The 20,884-nt window shown below is 40.9% G+C and overlaps 2 protein-coding genes across 8 annotated transcripts; one reads left to right on the plus strand and one right to left on the minus strand.

Moving 5' to 3' along the window:
* The first annotated feature begins 1,351 nt into the window (after nt 1-1,351).
* Nucleotides 1,352-2,552, plus strand: LOC143270734 (periphilin-1-like). 4 transcript variants are annotated; one of them, XM_076561741.1, is made up of 3 exons: nt 1,352-1,586; nt 1,767-2,089; nt 2,210-2,552. In XM_076561741.1, the coding sequence occupies exons 1-3, from the start codon at nt 1,427-1,429 to the stop codon at nt 2,543-2,545; spliced, it is 819 nt and encodes a 272-aa protein (XP_076417856.1). In that variant the 5' UTR covers nt 1,352-1,426; the 3' UTR covers nt 2,546-2,552. The 4 variants fall into 4 exon arrangements, with proteins under 4 accessions (XP_076417856.1, XP_076417854.1, XP_076417855.1 ...); XM_076561739.1 differs by having other exon boundaries at nt 1,352-2,089; XM_076561740.1 differs by having other exon boundaries at nt 1,767-2,552.
* A 3,750-nt stretch (nt 2,553-6,302) lies between these two features.
* LOC143270712 (periphilin-1-like) lies at nt 6,303-7,711 on the minus strand. 4 transcript variants are annotated; one of them, XM_076561693.1, is made up of 3 exons: nt 7,477-7,711; nt 6,974-7,296; nt 6,433-6,853 (listed from the first exon to the last, which is right to left on the minus strand). In XM_076561693.1, exons 1-3 carry the CDS (start codon nt 7,634-7,636, stop codon nt 6,518-6,520), a joined length of 819 nt encoding a protein of 272 aa, XP_076417808.1. In that variant the 5' UTR covers nt 7,637-7,711; the 3' UTR covers nt 6,433-6,517. The 4 variants fall into 4 exon arrangements, with proteins under 4 accessions (XP_076417805.1, XP_076417808.1, XP_076417807.1 ...); XM_076561692.1 differs by having other exon boundaries at nt 6,433-7,296; XM_076561691.1 differs by having other exon boundaries at nt 6,974-7,711.
* Nucleotides 7,712-20,884: the final 13,173 nt, after the last annotated feature.

Below are 20,884 nucleotides of genomic sequence, written 5' to 3' on the forward strand. Positions count from 1 at the left end.
GAGAAGAAGGGGATGCTGAGATGAAGCCATATATACACAGCCAAGAAGAATGGACAGCTGAATTAAAAAACTGTCAACAATTTCCAGAATTTAAAATCCTGAATCATGACATGACACTAGTGGAATTCAGGTGTTTCTGGTACGTGGACTGCTCTCACCCAATGTGAGGTTGAACTGTTGACCTTGTGTACATCCTACTTCACAAATGAGTCTGTCAGATACACTAAGCCTATAGGCTGAAGATGATGCCCCAACACTGCGGAGAAACCTCAGGTGACTGCCCAGGCAGCTGGCTGTTTCTGTCAACTCACAAAATTTTTTTTGGAAGTTGCTTGCATGCACTTCCTGTTTTTATTTTTGTTAGCTAATATTATTCCCTTCTTGGGTCTCTGAGGGAGTTGAAGATTAGTTAGTTATAGTTGAAGATTAGTTAGTTATAGTTGAAAATTAATTAGGATAGAAAGTACATTAGATACATCTTGGAATTATCAAAATAGGATAGATAATGGAATTATTTTCTCTGATTTGTCAAATACCTGTTTAGGTATTTATTACTTGTATATATTGTATATAGTTATTGTACTTTTGTATATAGTTTTTCTTTTGTTAGTCATAACCTTTTGCTTTTTTTCTTTTTATTAAAATAGAAAAGGGGAAATGTGGTGGTAATCTAATTGTATTGAAATATTATTTTGATTTGTACTGAAATATTAATTTGATTGTATGTTAATAAATAAAGTTGTCTGGGGGTCAGAGCTATTAGAGCCATAGCAAGAGTGTGGCGGTGGTGGCACACGCCTTTAATCCCATAGATATCTGTGTGTTCAGGGTCAGAGCTATTAGAGCCATAGCAAGAGTGTGGCGGTGGCGGCACACGCCTTTAATCCCATAAGATCTCTGTTGAAATATCATGGGTGAAGCTTCCCTTTCATTTCTGGTTCCTATAATCGTTCCTCCTCCTCTTAATGATGCTCCCTGAGACTTAGGTGCAGGAGTTGGTGTGTGTGTGTGTGTGTGTGTGTGTGTGTGTGTGTGTGTGTGTGTGTGTGTGTGCTGGGCCTAGACACCCCACAATCACTTGTTCTGTGATTTTGAGTGGTTGTGGTTTTCTGCAATGGTCTCTCTCTGTTGCAAAGAGAAGCTTTTTTTTGGTGAGGGGTGAGAGCTACACTTATTTGCAGTAAGTGGGATTCACTTAGGAATTGTACTGATTTAGTCAAGTGGTGGTACTGCATTCTCCTGTATGACACATGCCCGCGGTTTCAGCAGCATCGGTGGAACGTACCTATTGGGGAGTTCCGACGACGAATTTTTAGACAATAACAGATTCTTGAGCTGAGCCATGAGTGTGGTTGGAAATTGAAAGTGACCAGGAAGGGAAGTACGCATTTCTGTTCGAAGTGCAGTGACTTCCACAAGAGATGAGATGTGGTCTGAGGGATGGTGTGACTACAAGCGATTTCCAGGAAAACAAGCGCAGGGATGGTATGAGTACAAGCAACTTCCAGGAAAACAAGCGGTGGGATGGTGTGACTACAAGAGACTTCCAGGAAAACAAGTGCCTCCTTGGAGCCATCCCAGTGATGGCAACCATAGATTAATTAATGTGCCAAAGAGACCACCTCTGGGAGACAAGAGATCTTCTCTGCTAGCCAGACCCAACGAAGCAGGCTATGGTAGATACTACTGGCATGTTGATGGCCAAGAATGGGACGAGGGCCGCTGTTTTACTCAGGATCCAAGGAGAGCCCCACCCTACAAAAGAGGCCAATATGGCTACCGATGGTCAAGAGATGAGTATTCCACAAGCCAACAGCCTCAATACAGGGCCATGAGAAACGGCTTTAGAAGAAAACGTTTCTATTCTTCCCATTATTCAAGACAACGCTCTCCCCATAAACGGGGCGCTCCTTTTTTGAGAGAATCACGTGTGGGCGGGAAGGACTCCCTACACAGCAGATTTGGATCCAGTCTCAGCAGTAGAAGCAGGATGCGCTCCTTCCATCAGTCTCAACGTAGATGTAAAGAGAGAGCCATCCAGTTTTTGAAAACATCAAGAGATACTGTGCCCTCAAGTTCTTCATCCAAGGTGTTAAAAAGCCCCAGCCGGCTGACTGAGAAGGAACAGGCTGATGCTGCAAGCAAGAGGGCTAATGAAAATCCCAAGCAGTCAGAAGAAAATAACTTGGCTGAAATTTCCGAGTTTGAGATGGGATCCAAGGCACCATTACGTATCAACCGGACAGAAGAACCCGAGTCAAACACAACAGCTGGCCCAGAATTGTGTGAAGACAGCCAGTTTAGCATTCGCTCTAAAGCGATCGCATCAAAAATCACTGAGATTGAGAAGGTTTACCGACAAGTCTGTGAAACTTTCGGGATGGTGGTGGAAAGGCTGGTTGAAAAGGATCGTTCGTTAGAAAAATCTATACAGTTTGCAATGAAGCAGAGTTTGCATGAAATAGGTGAGCAACGTGTTGAAGAACTCAAGCATTTCATTATGGAGTATGATAATTCTACTCCAGATTTTGGAGACCCTTTTTAGGAGAATTAGGGCTCGGTTCAAAAAATTGTGTAAAAGCTTCTAGATTTTTCCCTTTTGGATTTTTAAAATCCTTACTATTTTGTGATGAAGAGAAATACTTTATGATAACTGACCACGTTGCTAGTATCAAATAAACATCTACAATATCTTTTAAAGTCTCTTAATTAGAATGTTTTCCCTATGTGTAGAATCTTCTAATTCATCTTCATATATCTCCTCCCTCCCCAAAATAATGCTCAATTAACTTTTTAATGTTTGAAAAAGCAGTTCTGGAGAGCAGCTCTCTGTACTTAACTCATGTTCAAAAGTCTTCCATGGTGTGCTGGTCTCAGGAGTTTAATTTGTAGTTAGCGATTATTCTAGGTTGCATTATAGGCATTGTTAGAAATTTGAGTTGAGTTTGTCTGCTGCCTGCTTTTCTTCTGCTTTGCAACTTTTGGGGATGTCAAAATATGTTGTCTTAAGGAAGTAGAACTTAGCTGTCTTGCAATATTTGCTTTGAGAATAATTCTTCTTTAATGTAGGAAAGAAGCACTTGAAAAACCTCTAAAGGACACATTAAAACAAAGCCTTCTTCTCAAGTCATTGAACTTTGTGTGTCTCTTCTATGAAGTGAGGCTCCTAACTGCTCTCTCTGAACAACATTGTAGATAAGTCTGATAGGAGGGGTAACCTGAGATGTAAGATGCATTTTAACTTGAAATTTCTCCAAAACCCCTCTGGTGGCAATAATAATAAAAAAATTAGACTATACAACAACCTGGAGTTTTGTTTTAGGCCTTTTCTTTATCAAAGAGGGACCTGACAAGGAGCTCATGCTTGTGATAAAATGACAGACTTCTCTGTTAATTTCCGTGATCTAAGTTCTGTGGACTTAGCGAATCTCCCTCTTCACAAGTGTTATCATAGAAACGAGGCAGAATAAGGCATTGCACCATAGGGAATGGGCTCTAAAAAGGCAGTTCATGAGCTAGGAAAGAAGGAGGACCCTAAGGGAAACTCATGGATCACTCTGGGAAGATGAAACAGAGGATATCTACATGAGTAAATTAGGGGTGATGGGGGCAATCAGGGGAAGGGGATGGGGAATGAGCACATGGTCAACCTGGGGGCGGGGACAGAGTGGGAACCAATGAAAGAGATATCTTGATAGTGGGAGACATTATGGGGCCAGAGAACAACCTGGTGCTAGGGAAATTCCCAGGAATCCACAAAGTTGACACCAGATTAGACTACTAGCAATAGTGGAGAGGGTGCCTGAACTGGCCTACCCAGGTAGTCAGATCGGTGAATACCCTAACTGTCATCATTGAGTCTTCATCCAGTAACTGATGGAAGCAGGTGCAGAGATCCACAATCAAGAACCAGGCTGAGCACTGGGAGACAGTCAAAGCGAGGGAGGAGGTATTATATGAGCAAGTGTGGTCTCAGTGCTATGCTGGGAAGGATCAAGAAGTGAGTGGAATGTCCAAATTATCTCTTTGCTTGTTCACTGGCTCACTTACAAGGTGAGGGGAGCTCTGCTGGCCTTGCTGTCTTTTGCCACGTTTCTTTTGTTATATTAATTTTTTATTTATTTGTTTTTCATTTTACATACCAACCCCTGTTCTCCCTCCCTCCCCTTCTCCTGTTTCCCCACAATTTCCCCTCATTCTACCACCCCCCCACCCAGGCACTGGGACCAGGACTTATTCTGCATGCACGAACTGGCTTTATTTTTTAAATTTTTAATTCATTTTACATACCAACCCCTGATCCCCTGCTCATCCCTCTTCTGCTGTGGGATGGTCTGTATGTCAAATTGCTCTGATTGGTCAATAAATAAAACCCTGATTGGCCAGTGGCCAGGCAGGAAGTATAGTCGGGACTAACAGAGAGGAGAATTGAGAGAACAGGAAGTCGGGGGTGGGGGGGTGAGGAGACACTGCCAGCCGCTACCATGACAAGCAGCATGTGAAGATGCCGGTAAGCCACGAGCCAAGTGGCAAGGTATAGATTTATAAAAATAGATTAATTTAATATATAAGAACAGTTAGCAAGAAGCCTGCCACAGCCATACAGTTTGTAAGCAATATAAATCTCTGTGTTTACTTGGTTGGATCTGAGCAGTTGTAGGACTGGCAGGTGACAGAGATTTGTCCTGACTGTGGGCCAGGCAGGAAAACTCTAGCTACACTTTTCCATGCCCCCCCTCGCCCTCCCAATCCTCCCTTCATGCCTCCTCCAAAAGAGTTAGTCCTTCCATGGGGGAACAGGAAATCCTGGTATATTCAGTTGAGGCAGGACCAAGCTTCACCCCCATGCATCAAGGCTGAGCAAGGTGTCTCACCATAGGTAATGGGCTCCAGAAAGCCAGCTCCTGAGCCTGGGATAGATCCTGATCCCACTGCCAGGGGCCCCTCAAACAGACCAAACTACAAAACTGTCTCCAGCATGCAGACAGCCTAGTACAGTCCCATGCAGACTCCACAGCTGTCGGTCTAAATTTAGTGAGTTTCCATGAATTTGGTTCAGTTGTCTCTGTAGATTTCCCCATCATGATCTTGACCACACTTGCTCATATAATACCTCCTCCCTCGCTTTGACTGTCTCCCAGTGCTCAGCCTGGTTCTTGATTGTGGATCTCTGCACCTGCTTCCATCAGTTACTGGATGAAGACTCAATGATGACAGTTAGGGTATTCACCGATCTGACTACCTGGGTAGGCCAGTTCAGGCACCCTCTCCACTATTGCTAGTAGTCTAATCTGGTGTCAACTTTGTGGATTCCTGGGAATTTCCCTAGCACCAGGTTGTTCTCTGGCCCCATAATGTCTCCCACTATCAAGATATCTCTTTCATTGGTTCCCACTCTGTCCCCGCCCCCAGGTTGACCATGTGCTCATTCCCCATCCCCTTCCCCTGATTGCCCCCATCACCCCTAATTTACTCATGTAGATATCCTCTGTTTCATCTTCCCAGAGTGATCCATGAGTTTCCCTTAGGGTCCTCCTTCTTTCCTAGCTCATGAACTGCCTTTTTAGAGCCCATTCCCTATGGTGCAATGCCTTATTCTGCCTCGTTTCTATGATAACACTTGTGAAGAGGGAGATTCGCTAAGTCCACAGAACTTAGATCACGGAAATTAACAGAGAAGTCTGTCATTTTATCACAAGCATGAGCTCCTTGTCAGGTCCCTCTTTGATAAAGAAAAGGCCTAAAACAAAACTCCAGGTTGTTGTATAGTCTAATTTTTTTATTATTATTGCCACCAGAGGGGTTTTGGAGAAATTTCAAGTTAAAATGCATCTTACATCTCAGGTTACCCCTCCTATCAGACTTATCTACAATGTTGTTCAGAGAGAGCAGTTAGGAGCCTCACTTCATAGAAGAGACACACAAAGTTCAATGACTTGAGAAGAAGGCTTTGTTTTAATGTGTCCTTTAGAGGTTTTTCAAGTGCTTCTTTCCTACATTAAAGAAGAATTATTCTCAAAGCAAATATTGCAAGACAGCTAAGTTCTACTTCCTTAAGACAACATATTTTGACATCCCCAAAAGTTGCAAAGCAGAAGAAAAGCAGGCAGCAGACAAACTCAACTCAAATTTCTAACAATGCCTATAATGCAACCTAGAATAATCGCTAACTACAAATTAAACTCCTGAGACCAGCACACCATGGAAGACTTTTGAACATGAGTTAAGTACAGAGAGCTGCTCTCCAGAACTGCTTTTTCAAACATTAAAAAGTTAATTGAGCATTATTTTGGGGAGGGAGGAGATGTATGAAGATGAATTAGAAGATTCTACACATAGGGAAAACATTCTAATTAAGAGACTTTAAAAGATATTGTAGATGTTTATTTGATACTAGCAACGTGGTCAGTTATCATAAAGTATTTCTCTTCATCACAAAATAGTAAGGATTTTAAAAATCCAAAAGGGAAAAATCTAGAAGCTTTTACACAATTTTTTGAACCGAGCCCTAATTCTCCTAAAAAGGGTCTCCAAAATCTGGAGTAGAATTATCATACTCCATAATGAAATGCTTGAGTTCTTCAACACGTTGCTCACCTATTTCATGCAAACTCTGCTTCATTGCAAACTGTATAGATTTTTCTAACGAACGATCCTTTTCAACCAGCCTTTCCACCACCATCCCGAAAGTTTCACAGACTTGTCGGTAAACCTTCTCAATCTCAGTGATTTTTGATGCGATCGCTTTAGAGCGAATGCTAAACTGGCTGTCTTCACACAATTCTGGGCCAGCTGTTGTGTTTGACTCGGGTTCTTCTGTCCGGTTGATACGTAATGGTGCCTTGGATCCCATCTCAAACTCGGAAATTTCAGCCAAGTTATTTTCTTCTGACTGCTTGGGATTTTCATTAGCCCTCTTGCTTGCAGCATCAGCCTGTTCCTTCTCAGTCAGCCGGCTGGGGCTTTTTAACACCTTGGATGAAGAACTTGAGGGCACAGTATCTCTTGATGTTTTCAAAAACTGGATGGCTCTCTCTTTACATCTACGTTGAGACTGATGGAAGGAGCGCATCCTGCTTCTACTGCTGAGACTGGATCCAAATCTGCTGTGTAGGGAGTCCTTCCCGCCCACACGTGATTCTCTCAAAAAAGGAGCGCCCCGTTTATGGGGAGAGCGTTGTCTTGAATAATGGGAAGAATAGAAACGTTTTCTTCTAAAGCCGTTTCTCATGGCCCTGTATTGAGGCTGTTGGCTTGTGGAATACTCATCTCTTGACCATCGGTAGCCATATTGGCCTCTTTTGTAGGGTGGGGCTCTCCTTGGATCCTGAGTAAAACAGCGGCCCTCGTCCCATTCTTGGCCATCAACATGCCAGTAGTATCTACCATAGCCTGCTTCGTTGGGTCTGGCTAGCAGAGAAGATCTCTTGTCTCCCAGAGGTGGTCTCTTTGGCACATTAATTAATCTATGGTTGCCATCACTGGGATGGCTCCAAGGAGGCACTTGTTTTCCTGGAAGTCTCTTGTAGTCACACCATCCCACCGCTTGTTTTCCTGGAAGTTGCTTGTACTCATACCATCCCTGCGCTTGTTTTCCTGGAAATCGCTTGTAGTCACACCATCCCTCAGACCACATCTCATCTCTTGTGGAAGTCACTGCACTTCGAACAGAAATGCGTACTTCCCTTCCTGGTCACTTTCAATTTCCAACCACACTCATGGCTCAGCTCAAGAATCTGTTATTGTCTAAAAATTCGTCGTCGGAACTCCCCAATAGGTACGTTCCACCGATGCTGCTGAAACCGCGGGCATGTGTCATACAGGAGAATGCAGTACCACCACTTGACTAAATCAGTACAATTCCTAAGTGAATCCCACTTACTGCAAATAAGTGTAGCTCTCACCCCTCACCAAAAAAAAGCTTCTCTTTGCAACAGAGAGAGACCATTGCAGAAAACCACAACCACTCAAAATCACAGAACAAGTGATTGTGGGGTGTCTAGGCCCAGCACACACACACACACACACACACACACACACACACACACACACACACACACACACCAACTCCTGCACCTAAGTCTCAGGGAGCATCATTAAGAGGAGGAGGAACGATTATAGGAACCAGAAATGAAAGGGAAGCTTCACCCATGATATTTCAACAGAGATCTTATGGGATTAAAGGCGTGTGCCGCCACCGCCACACTCTTGCTATGGCTCTAATAGCTCTGACCCTGAACACACAGATATCTATGGGATTAAAGGCGTGTGCCACCACCGCCACACTCTTGCTATGGCTCTAATAGCTCTGACCCCCAGACAACTTTATTTATTAACATACAATCAAATTAATATTTCAGTACAAATCAAAATAATATTTCAATACAATTAGATTACCACCACATTTCCCCTTTTCTATTTTAATAAAAAGAAAAAAAGCAAAAGGTTATGACTAACAAAAGAAAAACTATATACAAAAGTACAATAACTATATACAATATATACAAGTAATAAATACCTAAACAGGTATTTGACAAATCAGAGAAAATAATTCCATTATCTATCCTATTTTGATAATTCCAAGATGTATCTAATGTACTTTCTATCCTAATTAATTTTCAACTATAACTAACTAATCTTCAACTATAACTAACTAATCTTCAACTCCCTCAGAGACCCAAGAAGGGAATAATATTAGCTAACAAAAATAAAAACAGGAAGTGCATGCAAGCAACTTCCAAAAAAAATTTTGTGAGTTGACAGAAACAGCCAGCTGCCTGGGCAGTCACCTGAGGTTTCTCCGCAGTGTTGGGGCATCATCTTCAGCCTATAGGCTTAGTGTATCTGACAGACTCATTTGTGAAGTAGGATGTACACAAGGTCAACAGTTCAACCTCACATTGGGTGAGAGCAGTCCACGTACCAGAAACACCTGAATTCCACTAGTGTCATGTCATGATTCAGGATTTTAAATTCTGGAAATTGTTGACAGTTTTTTAATTCAGCTGTCCATTCTTCTTGGCTGTGTATATATGGCTTCATCTCAGCATCCCCTTCTTCTCCACATCCCTCTATTAAATGCCAGTCTACTTTTGAGAGGCATGAGCTTTCAGCTGCTGTTCCATTGTACAACAGAATCCATCGGCCCTCTGCCTGTTAAGCTGCCTTCGAAGAAAAGGGCACCGTACCTTTTCCGGATGCGAAGGCCACTTCAGGGATGGGGCCATATTGTCCTGGCCTCAGAAGATGCCTTTTGATAAAGCCATAACCACACTTGTTTTGGCAAGAATCAGTAGTCCCTTGTTTCGTGATCTGTCTGTCCATTTTGTCCTGTTGATTCGAGGATACTTTGTTGTCCAGTGGCTAACTTTTGCCAGAATGAAAGTTGACTCCATATGCAGTTTCTTCAATGCCCATATTTTCTCTAAAGTAGATTGGTACTGCCAGGAGCCGACATGTCTCAAAAAAGAAAAATTTTCTAAGTTATTAAAACATTTTAAATGCCATATTCTGTAGATCTCTGAAGGGTTTGAAGATGACCTGTCTAAAACATCTCTGCTCAATTTTTAAAACATATCCAATATGACTACAAGTTCTATGATAATGTCTAACTACTAGCTTTCATTTCTTTATATCCTAATAGTTGATAATAATAACATTCAAGGATCAGAAATTTGCATTACATTGTTAAATGGATGGAATAAATACAATTAGAAATATACATATAGCATTTTCTAACAATATCAGTTTCAAATTTGTGTACAATATAAAACAATTCAATCCAATGTAAAGTATTTAAAACTAGTAATTGTCTTTCTCTTTTCTTTCTTTCTTTTTTTTCTTTCTTTCTTTCTTTCCTTCTTTCTTTCTTTCTTTTTTTTTTTAAACAAGAACCTTAAATCTAATCTCCTTTGCTTAGCCTTTTTCCTAACCCTTGACAATAACTTGTAACCAACCCCCCTAAATACTGAAAATTATCCCAGACCCAGAACCCATTAAAAAGACCAAAAAACCACCTGCCCCACACCACCTCTTTGGGAATGTGGGCGTCGTATTCTTAAAATTGCTTCCTGCTGGGTATGGGCGAAGTTTTCTTTATCCTGAAAGAAAAATTTTAGGTTAATTGTCAAATTCTAGGAGAGGTAACTATATCCTTCATTATCCAGTCTGTGTATAATGCCAAAGTTGAGGGTTTATCTCAAGTCCTTATTCAAGTAGTCTTTGAGACTGGATCATCTCAGCTAGTCATCTCAAATTTGCTCTGAGCACCTTGTAGTTCAAAGCTGATCTATGGATGATGTTTGTCAGCTTAATGATATTATTATTGTCCACGTGGAATTGTTGTTGTTGTGGGGCCCCATCTTCTTTCTGGAGACTTCAGTTGATGTTAGGCCTGGCTATGATTTCCTGCAGAAAACTGATAAGAGACTCGAACACAAAAACATATATATGCAGCTAGCCTTTTTTCTAGAATTAGTTAGTACTCTATGTGACCATTCATATCTTAACAAAGTTTAAAATGTATATATATATATTAATCTTGTAAATTTTGATATAAAATTTATACTTTGAGAACAGTTTAAAGAATCAGAATAGAATCAAAGAGTTGAGATTAGTAATAGAATAGTCCCTTAATTAATTTTGCTTTTATCCTGTACCATAGCAGAAATGGCTCTTATTCTGGCATGATACAGGGAGTTTGCATTTTCCTTTTAACAACATGCTTGATTTTAAAGAAGGAGAGAGCCATTCTCCAACTCCAAAGTCAGCTTTAAATTTTAATTGAACTGGGACTGTTAGAAGACCAATAGTGTTAAATCTTTAGAGAAAAGCAGAAACAAACATTTAGGAAGACATAAAATTTTTTTTAGATAATATATACCCATACACCGTTTCACTCTGTTTCTTGGGATAGATGATTTGTCCCTTTTCTTCAGTTGTCTCATTTGTCCAGTGTTCTTCAGATTCCTTAACCTTCATTCTCCTAAAAGACAAAAACAAAAACCTTTCCCCAAGACTAATTTTGGGGATGTTTCCTTTTGACAAGTTATTATCTGATTAAATGAAAAGGCATGTGTTATTGATACAAGTTAGTTTAAATTGGATGTTCATGCTGGTTGATGAACTATCACCTCCTCTAATTAAGAGGTCTCTCTTGTTCAAATCGAACCTTTATCAATTTTGATGGTACCCACAGCTTATCTTCTCCTGTAGAAACAAAAGCAAAACCACGTCCCCAATGTAATACATACCCTGGTTTCCATTCTGAGGTCAGCACATCCTTAAAGTATATAGGCTGATTTAATTCTGTAGTTTTTTCTATTATCCAATGTCTCTCTGCAGCTGTTGTTCCTTTCTCATTGGCATTCAGAAAATTCAAAGTTAGAAGAGCATTATGCAGTCTATTTCTGGGGGTTTTTGTTACCCATTTCTGTTTATTTAGCATATCCTTTAGAGTTCTGTTTGATCTTTCTATAACTGCTTGACCTGTAGGATTATGTGGTATGCCTGTAATATGCTTTATATTGTAATAAGCAAAAAACTGTTTCATTTTAACAGAGACATATGATGGAGCATTGTCAGTTTTGATTTGTGCAGGTATACCCATGATGGCCATAACTTCTAGCAAATGAGTGATTACAGAATCAGCTTTTTCAGAACTCAAAGCAGTTGCCCATTGAAATCCTGAATAAGTATCGATAGTGTGGTGTACATATTTCAATTTTCCAAATTCTGCGAAGTGAAACACGTCCATCTACCAGATCTCATTTCTCTGAGTACCCTTTGGGTTACATCCTGCTGGTAATGGCGTTTGATTGTAGAAGGAACAAGTAGGACATTTCTTTACTATTTCTTTGGCTTGTTGCCAGGTTATGGAAAAATCCTTTTTTAAACCTTTACTATTAACGTGATGTTTTTTATGAAATTCTGAGGCCTCCAGCACATTTCCTATCAATAATTTATCAATCTCTTCATTGCCTTGTGCTAGAGGGCCTGGCAGACCAGTATGGGATCGAATGTGAGTTATATATAAAGGATGATTCCTTTTCCTGATTGTATCTTGTAATTGAATAAATAGTGAAGTTAATTCTGAAGCATCAGGGATAAATTCTGCAGTCTCAATATGTAACACCACTCTTTCAGCATACTGAGAGTCAGTTACTATGTTGAGAGGTTCTGAAAAATCCATTAATACCAACAGAATAGCATACAATTCTGATTTTTGCACTGAATTATACGGACTTTGAACCACTTTACTTAAATTTTCTGATTTGTAACCTGCCTTTCCTTCTTTGTTGGCATCTGTATAAAATGTACGAACTCCAGATATGGGTTTTTGCCGTACAATTCGAGGCAAGATCCATTCAGCTCTCTTTATAAGATCAATTCTATTGCTTTTGGGATATTTGCTGTTAATTTCTCCCAAAAAATTACTGCAAGCTCTTTGCCAAGGTTCACTTTCTGTCCATAATTTTTCAATGTCCTCCTTAGTTAATGGTACGACAATTTCTGCTGGGTCTATGCCTGCTAATTGACGAAGTCTCAATTTTCCTTTGTAAATCAAGTCAGAGATTTTTTCCACATAAGTTTTTAATTTTTTATTTGGTTTATTTGGTAAAAATATCCATTCCAATATAATATCTTCCCTCTGCATTAATATTCCAGTAGGAGAACGCCTAGAAGGTAAGATAACCAAAATGCAATCCAGCTTTGGATCAATACGATTCACGTGTCCTTCATGCACTTTCTTTTCTACCAATGCTAATTCTTTCTCAGCTTCAGGTGATAATTCTCTTGGACTATTTAAGTCCTTGTCACCTTCTAAGGTTTTGAACAAATTAGTCAGTTCATCATTTTTTACCCCAACAATAGTTCGTAGATGAGAAATATCTCCAAATAATCTTTGAAAGTCATTAAGAGTCTGTAGTCTATCTCTCCGAATTTGCACCTTTTGGGGTCTAATTTTTTGTAGCTCTATTTTATATCCTAAATAATTAATAGAATCTCCTCTTTGTATCTTTTCAGGAGCAATTTGTAATCCCCAGCGAGGCAAAATTTTCTTTACTTCTTCAAACATTATTTCTAAAGTATCTGCATTTGAGTCAGCTAGTAAAATATCGTCCATATAATGATAAATTATAGATTTAGGAAATTTTTTACGTATCACTTCCAATGGCTGTTGTACAAAATATTGGCACAGAGTTGGGCTATTCAACATTCCCTGTGGGAGGACCCTCCATTGAAATCTTTTAACCGGTTGAGAATTATTATAAGTAGGCACTGTAAAAGCAAATCTTTCTCTGTCTTTTTCTTGTAAGGGTATTGAAAAGAAACAGTCTTTTAAATCAATAACTATGAGAGGCCATCCTTTTGGTAACAGAGTAGGCAAAGGCATCCCAGATTGTAGAGAACCCATTGGCTGAATTACTTTGTTAATTGCCCTAAGGTCTGTTACCATTCTCCATTTACCAGATTTCTTTTTAATAACAAATACAGGAGAATTCCAAGGGCTGGTTGATTCTTCAATATGCTGAGCATTTAACTGTTCTTCTACCAGCTCTTCTAAAGCCTGGAGTTTCTCTGTTGTTAAAGGCCATTGCTGGACCCATACAGGCTTGTCTGTTAACCATTTTAAAGGTAGAGCTGTTGGTGTCTTTGGAAGATCATCAGTTATTGTGCCCTGTTCTTGTATAATATGGATGGCTGGTGACCACTCATTAGAACAATATCTTCTAATATTTCTCTCAGTAACATGTGCTAGTTTATGATTTGTTTCTGAGATTGGAGGGATGTTAATCTGAGTATTCCATTGTTGCAACAAGTCTCGACCCCACAGGTTCATAGTTATGTTAGCCACATATGGTTTTAATTTTCCTCTCTGTCCTTCTGGACCTATACATTCGAGCCATCTTGCACTCTGTTTCACCTGAGATAATGTCCCAATTCCTAACAGTTGAACGTTTACCTCCTGAAGAGGCCAAGTTGGATGCCAAAATTCTGGTGCAATTATGGTAACGTCCGCACCTGTGTCTACCAGACCAGACAACAAAACACCATTTATTTTTATCGTTAATTTTGGTCTTTGTTCATTAATAGAAGTTTGCCAAAAAATTTTCTTTATGTTTTCTCCTGAATTTTCTATTTTCTCTGTTTCATCATTCTGACCAGCATGATTTATTCCAATAGGCATTTGGTTATTTAATCGCTCTCCAGAGCAGGCATTTCCTCTATGGCTGCCGGAAAGGTTTGAACTGGATTTGCACTGGGGGCCTGCCTGAGGCCCCTCTGGGAGTTTCCCGAAGACTGAGGCAAAGGATTACCCTGTCTGTCCTTTGTTGATCTACATTCGTTGGTCCAGTGTTTTCCCTTACCACACCTTCTGCATACTCCAGAAGGAAGGGGCATTCTGTTGCCATTGTTCCTTGAAGAAACATTGTTTCTGGAAATGACCTGTCTACAGTCCCTTTTCAAATGTCCTTGCTTTCCACATCCAAAACATCTAACACTCCTCAAACCTTTTGAAATTACTTCTCCTACCCATGTATCATCATGCTCATCAGCTTCAACATTAATTGTTTCTCTAATCCAATCTTCCATAGGTGCAGATCTTGCCCTTAATGGCCTGATTATTCTTTTGCATGCTGTATTCGCATTCTCAAAGGCCAAAGATTCAATTATTGCCTTACCAGCTTCTGAATCCGAGACTGTTCTCTTTACTGCTGAAGCCAGTCTTTGTAAAAAATCTGTAAAAGACTCTTTTGGGCCTTGCTTCACCTTTGTAAATGACTCAGATTTTTTTCCTGGTTCCTCAACTTTGTCCCATGCATTCAAGGCTGCCGTTCGACATAAAATTAGGGTTTGGACATCATATAAACATTGTGCTTGTGCTGAAGCATATTGGCCTTCGCCCATAAGCTGATCCTGGCAAACTTGTACTCCTTTATCCCTCCATTGTTTTTCTATGTTTTTAGCCTCCTCCTTAAACCAAGTCAGAAATTGAAGTCTCTGGCTGGGTTCCAGAACACCTTGTGCGAGGTCCCGCCAGTCCTGTGGTACTATCCTATTATATGTTGACCAAGTGTTTAACATTTGCTTTACATATGGGGAATGCATGCCATAAGATACTATTGCCTCCTTAAACCTTTTTAAATCCAACATTTCAATTGGAGCCCAAGTATTTTGTGTAGCCATTTGATCAGGCATCTGCTGTACTGTTACAGGATAAATTAAGGGTGACTGTGTGAAAACAGGCTTTCTTTCTGCAACCTTATGATCCCGACTTGAAACAACTTCACTGTTAATTTCTTCTGTCTGAATTTTTACAGGTTTAACAAGTTCTTCTAACGCTGTTATCCTGGCACTTAAATTGACTATCTTTTTAAATATTAAAATGTGGATTATTATAGTGATGAGGTGCATAATTCCACCAATACTAATATTATATAGTTGTTCCATTGCCAGACTGCCTAAAATTTCGAACAAAAACCAATTTTCTTCCAATGTACACATAAAACCCATTTGTTTTTTAATGTGGAAAAAAATTCTCTTTTAGATAGTTTCTTTTAAAATATCTGATATATTATGACTTACCAAATCTGCGTAGAACAGTAGAAATCCGAGGGGATTTTCAAAACAGCCACCTAGTGTCCCAGGTGTAAATCCAGAGAGAGAGAGAGAGAGAGAGAGAGAGAGAGAGAGAGAGAGAGAGAGAGGAAAGAGAGAACGCACAAGAAAGCGTAGCCGGCTAAAGCTTAAATGCAGCCACGTGTTCCCTCTTGTGCCGAGTCAAGGCTTGGGTCTGGCTTCCTTAAGCTCCGACCACGTGCGTTGGCTTTACAGGCAGGGCCCTGTTCGGCAGGGCAGGTCTGAGTTGTTTGTAGCACCGGCTTTAGGCAAGCTGCTCACAGACCTAGGCCCGGGCTAGAAGTTGCTACCCGGACTAGGACGCCAGCAGCTCGGACTAAGAAGCCGATCGCCGCCGGCCGCCGTGTGCCGCCGCTGCCGCCGCCGCCGCCGCCGCCGCCGCCGCCGCGGGCCGCCTGCCGCCCTTGCGGGAAAGCGGACCTGCCGCCAAGCCAAGCAGTTTTTAATGGATTCTTGTCACGTTGGGCGCCAGGTGTTGATGTAACCAACCGTCTTATTAAATAAGAAACACAGAAACAATGTAAAAGAGAAAGCCGAGAGGTCAGAGCTCAGAGCTAAAATCTCACCCTTCCTCCTGCTGTCCCAGCTTCGCGAAAAGAGACCTACTTCCTGTCCATTCGTATTTTTAAAGTATGTTGTTCTGCCTTCTCATTGGTTGTAAACCCAAACACATGACTGCCTCGTCACTGTCTGAATGTACAGCCCCCTAGGTCTTAAAGGCATATGTCTCCAATGCTGGCTGTATCCCTGAACACACAGAGATCTTATGGGATTAAAGGCGTGTGCCACCACCGCCACACTCTTGCTATGGCTCTAATAGCTCTGACCCTGAACACACAGATATCTATGGGATTAAAGGCGTGTGCCACCACCGCCACACTCTTGCTATGGCTCTAATAGCTCTGACCCCCAGACAACTTTATTTATTAACATACAATCAAATTAATATTTCAGTACAAATCAAAATAATATTTCAATACAATTAGATTACCACCACATATGACTGCCTAAACAAGACCTGAATAAGGACAATACCAATCAATATGCTAACTTGAAGGGGGAAATCTCACTGGGTTCCACCCCTAAACAGAGAACTACAGATGGCTAAAGAACTAGTCTTCCCCAGGGATGACCCTTTTAACTGGTTACCAATATCAAATGGTCAGCTCTGAAACCATGTGCATATACAAGCAACACTAAATACACTGGTAACATTGTATTTATGTGTGTGTGTGTGTGTGTGTGTGTGTGTGTGTGTGTATGAGTATTTATGCAATAATTAAGGAAAGGAGATCATAAATTGGAGAGGCATCCAGGAGGAGAGGATATGGAAGGGAAGGAAACATGAAAGGAAAGGATGTGATTGTATTTTCACGTCTAAAAATTTAAAGATTAAATAAGATATAAATAAATATTTAAAATATATAATGCAAAGAATACAAGCATATATTTATTTAACATATTGAACAAATGTAAAATTAATTTTTAAAATTAATTTTTAGAATAGTAAAAATCATAATATTCTAATAAATTTCAGTAGCGACAAATTTAAATTGCCTTAAAATAAAATTAATAATGTGGGAGAGTATTTGTATAGGCCATTATAAAGTTTTATTAGAAGACAATCAACAAGACACACATAAATGGAGATAAATATCTATGGACAGAATTCTTGTATCAATATATCAATTCTAACAAATCTCATATACAGATTTAATGATTCTAATAAAAATCCCAACAGAGACTTTTAAGAAATTTGACAAGTTGAATCTGAACTTCACAGGTTACAGTGAAGATTCAAGAATAGGTAAGAAATGCCTGAAGAATGAGAAAGAGGAAAAGGGAAACAGGGCAGGGAAAAGGATAAATATGAAAACTTGCTCTTCCAGATCTCCGGACTGAAAAATCCATCGACATGGAAGCTGTGTGGTTTTAGTATAAAACAAATACAATAATCAATGGAACAGAATTGAGGTACCAGTCATTTATTCATATACTTCAGAGTACAGATACCGGATATGACCCAAAATATCATAACATTGTGGCCTTTTATTTTCATTGACCCCATTGTTGAAGATACCCATACTTGGGTCATAGAACATGGCAGAATCAAGTTGGTAATGACCTAAATATTTCATCCCTGCTGGCTACTTTTCATGTGCTGGAAGATGCTATGCAGGCTACCAAAGGAGAAAAGTCATCATCAGTCACACCTATCTATGAAACCTTTGAGCTGCAACAATGATCAGCATAACACATGGCCATTGGTGTAATAGTAGCTCAAATAGTATTGGTGTAACCAACCACTTTTTGATTGGATGTGAGTTCCTCTCAAGAGGAAACCCATACTAGCACCATTATCAGACCAAGAACATAGAGCTAGCATTCATAGGCCCTAGGGGAGAACTTACTACTGTTATGTTATGCTACTAAATGTTCATAGTATTAAACTGACTTATCATTACAGCCGTAGATCAATGTATCTCTTATCCCTCTTCTAAGGAGCTTTGATTTGCAGTAAACGGTGGTTAACATAGTAGCCCACAACTGGCCAAGGTGTAGAGAATAAGAGACAGAAGAATGCTCAGCCTTAAAGGGAACCTATGTACCTCATCCTACCCTCACAAGGTTCAGAGATTACTGAGGAAGAGGACAAAGAGTATAATTGTCTGAGGTGGTGGGCGAATACAAGGAACATCTGGAAACAGTAGGGCAGATGCACATATGAACTCACACAAACTGCAACACCATGAAAAAGGAAACAAACCTGTGCAAGCCCAAGGCAGACCAAATCCCAGCATGGAAGTGGGAGCTGGGCACACAATCCCCCTCTATGCCTAGTAGCTATTGACAAGTGTTATCTGCTGGGAAAGGAAGGGCAATTTCCTTTTAAGAGTGTAGGTCTGGGAAGTTGACATCTCTCCAGTTGAAGAACACACACCCAAGGATATCTGGGCACTACATTTTGGTCTTAAAGAAACCATTTTTTTTAAACTGGTATAAATTACTTTTATTCTATAGTTATGGATTGCACAAAATATTGAAACAAGTTAATTTTCTACAGCTGATGTAGGAAACTAGGTGGCAAGAGATGTGCTGTCACAGTTCTGAGGGACAAAACTGGAGACCAGTGTGAGCGGGGCCTTGTTCTGTGACTGGGGAATCCTTTCCTAAAATACTTGGTGTTCTTGCCTTGCAATTCCAACACTCTAGTCCCAGCCTCTCTTCCCACAATGCCCTCCTGCCTTTCTTCTCATGGAATTAAGACAGTGGTCCCAGTGCATCAGGCCCACCCTTGTGGCCTGTCGTACAGTCGCAGGGGCTGAGATTTGAACTTAACATTTTTTAGGGACGCAATTCAACTCAGCATATTCATTTAAGTTTTTATGCCATTTTTACATATATAAAGAAAATGCCCATTTTAATTTGCTTTCTCAAATTTGGGGGATTAAAGCACCTTGACAAGCTAAGTCACTAAACCAGAGAGAATTGGTGAAATTATACAAGAGGAGGATAAATGGAAGGGAGGGGAGGAGAGGGAGAGAGGGAGATGTATTCAGAACACACCACTGGGATCCAACTATATGGTAACAGCAGAGGTCAGGGGAAAAGGACTTGTTGGGGAAATGAGCAGAAGACAAATTGTCTATTGGTTTATCCGCAATACTTTAAATAGTTGGCAGGGTATTTGTGTAGGAAGCAGGAAGATCAATTCCACTACAAACAATGTTTTGTGCTGGCTATGCTGGCGATGAAGTACATTTTAGGCAAGTGCTCTACCACTGGGGTTCTAATACACTGGCTGTCATCTTCTTTCTCAATTTCTTTTTGTCCTTGAGGACTCTGAATAGATAAGGTATTCCTCACTAAGAATCAGTTGGTATCACAGAGTTTTGGTTAAGCTGTTAGTGAGCAAAGCTAAGCCCCCATGTACCAAAGACAGGGTGAAGTTGTTTCAGAGTTAGTGTTACTTTGTTTTTTAGGTGAAAGCCCTTTGCTGTCTCTAAAATAATGTACTGGGAGATAAATATAACTGTGGTCTAAAAAACTGGTTCTTGAGTCCCCAGTGTAAGGAAATTGGTTGCAAAAGGTGAGTTTTGCAACTCTGTGGGTTTGGTGTCCCGGGTTCCAGCACCAAAAATGTAAGCATATTGGTTGCAACAACTCTGGGTTTGGTCCCAGATTTTTGCAACTCTGTGGATTTGGTGTCCTGACTACCTGGGAGCTGCTTAGGACAGCTCTGATGGCTGAACTGCAAGGAGACACTTCAGCCCTGGAGGGCGAGGCATCCCGGACACCTCAAGCTGCTCAGAACAACAGCTCTGCCCTGAAGGTGTCCCACACACTTGGAGCTGTTTAGCACAGCTATGATGGCTGGAACTGCAAAGAAGCAGCCCAATGCTGGAAGGCAAATTTTTCTGACTTCTCAGGAGAGTCAGGCCTGGAACTTCTTCAGAAGAGAAGGGTATCCTGATTCTTTGGTAAAGTCAAGGTATATCTGGTGTGAGGGGGGATGGTCTCCCCACAGGATATAGCAATCCTGCTCCTCTCCTGGAGAGCCCCTACAGCTGAGCTTTGCTGAGCCCCCACTTATGGGGGTTTCCTAGCAGAGCTCTGCTTCTCCCGCCAAAGATGTTGCTTCTTTTGCTTCACTCTGCGAAAGTGGAAACCCCTGCAGAAATGCAGCCGTCTACTGCAGCTCTGGAGAAAAGTGTTACTTATTAGCTCTCTCTTGCTCTATCCACTGAGGGATGTCTCAGCAAAGATCTTCTGTTCAGCTCCTCCTTGCTCTGCTCTTTCAGCTCTGCCTTGTTTTGTCCACTGGGAGACGTCTCAGCAAGGATCTTCTCTATGCCAGTGAATGAAGACCTTCACACCCAAAACTCTTTTGAGAAAGAGATTCATTTGGGTAGGAGGCATCCAGGAGAGTAGCTGCCTCTACCAGGGTGGAGAGAACAGCCTTTTTTCTAACTGACCAGGCAGGGCAGTTTACACAGGATGCCTTGGGGGGTGAAGTCAACCCCGGGCCCAGGGTTCTACTATCCTGTTCTGTGATTAGTTGGTTTCACAAGTCAGTTAGCTGGGGCAGAGATGGCTCTGATCTGACTGAGCCCAACTGTGTTTCTTTCTGCCCTGATCTGAGCCATCTTTCCCTAGTTCTGGGCTCCAGAGTCAGGGTGGATTTCTTTAGCCAGCCACTTTTCCCTATACCTGGGCACTCCCACCCAACTCTGCCCCA

This window comes from Peromyscus maniculatus, chromosome X (assembly GCF_049852395.1).
Source record: "Peromyscus maniculatus bairdii isolate BWxNUB_F1_BW_parent chromosome X, HU_Pman_BW_mat_3.1, whole genome shotgun sequence".
NCBI lineage: Eukaryota > Metazoa > Chordata > Mammalia > Rodentia > Cricetidae > Peromyscus > Peromyscus maniculatus.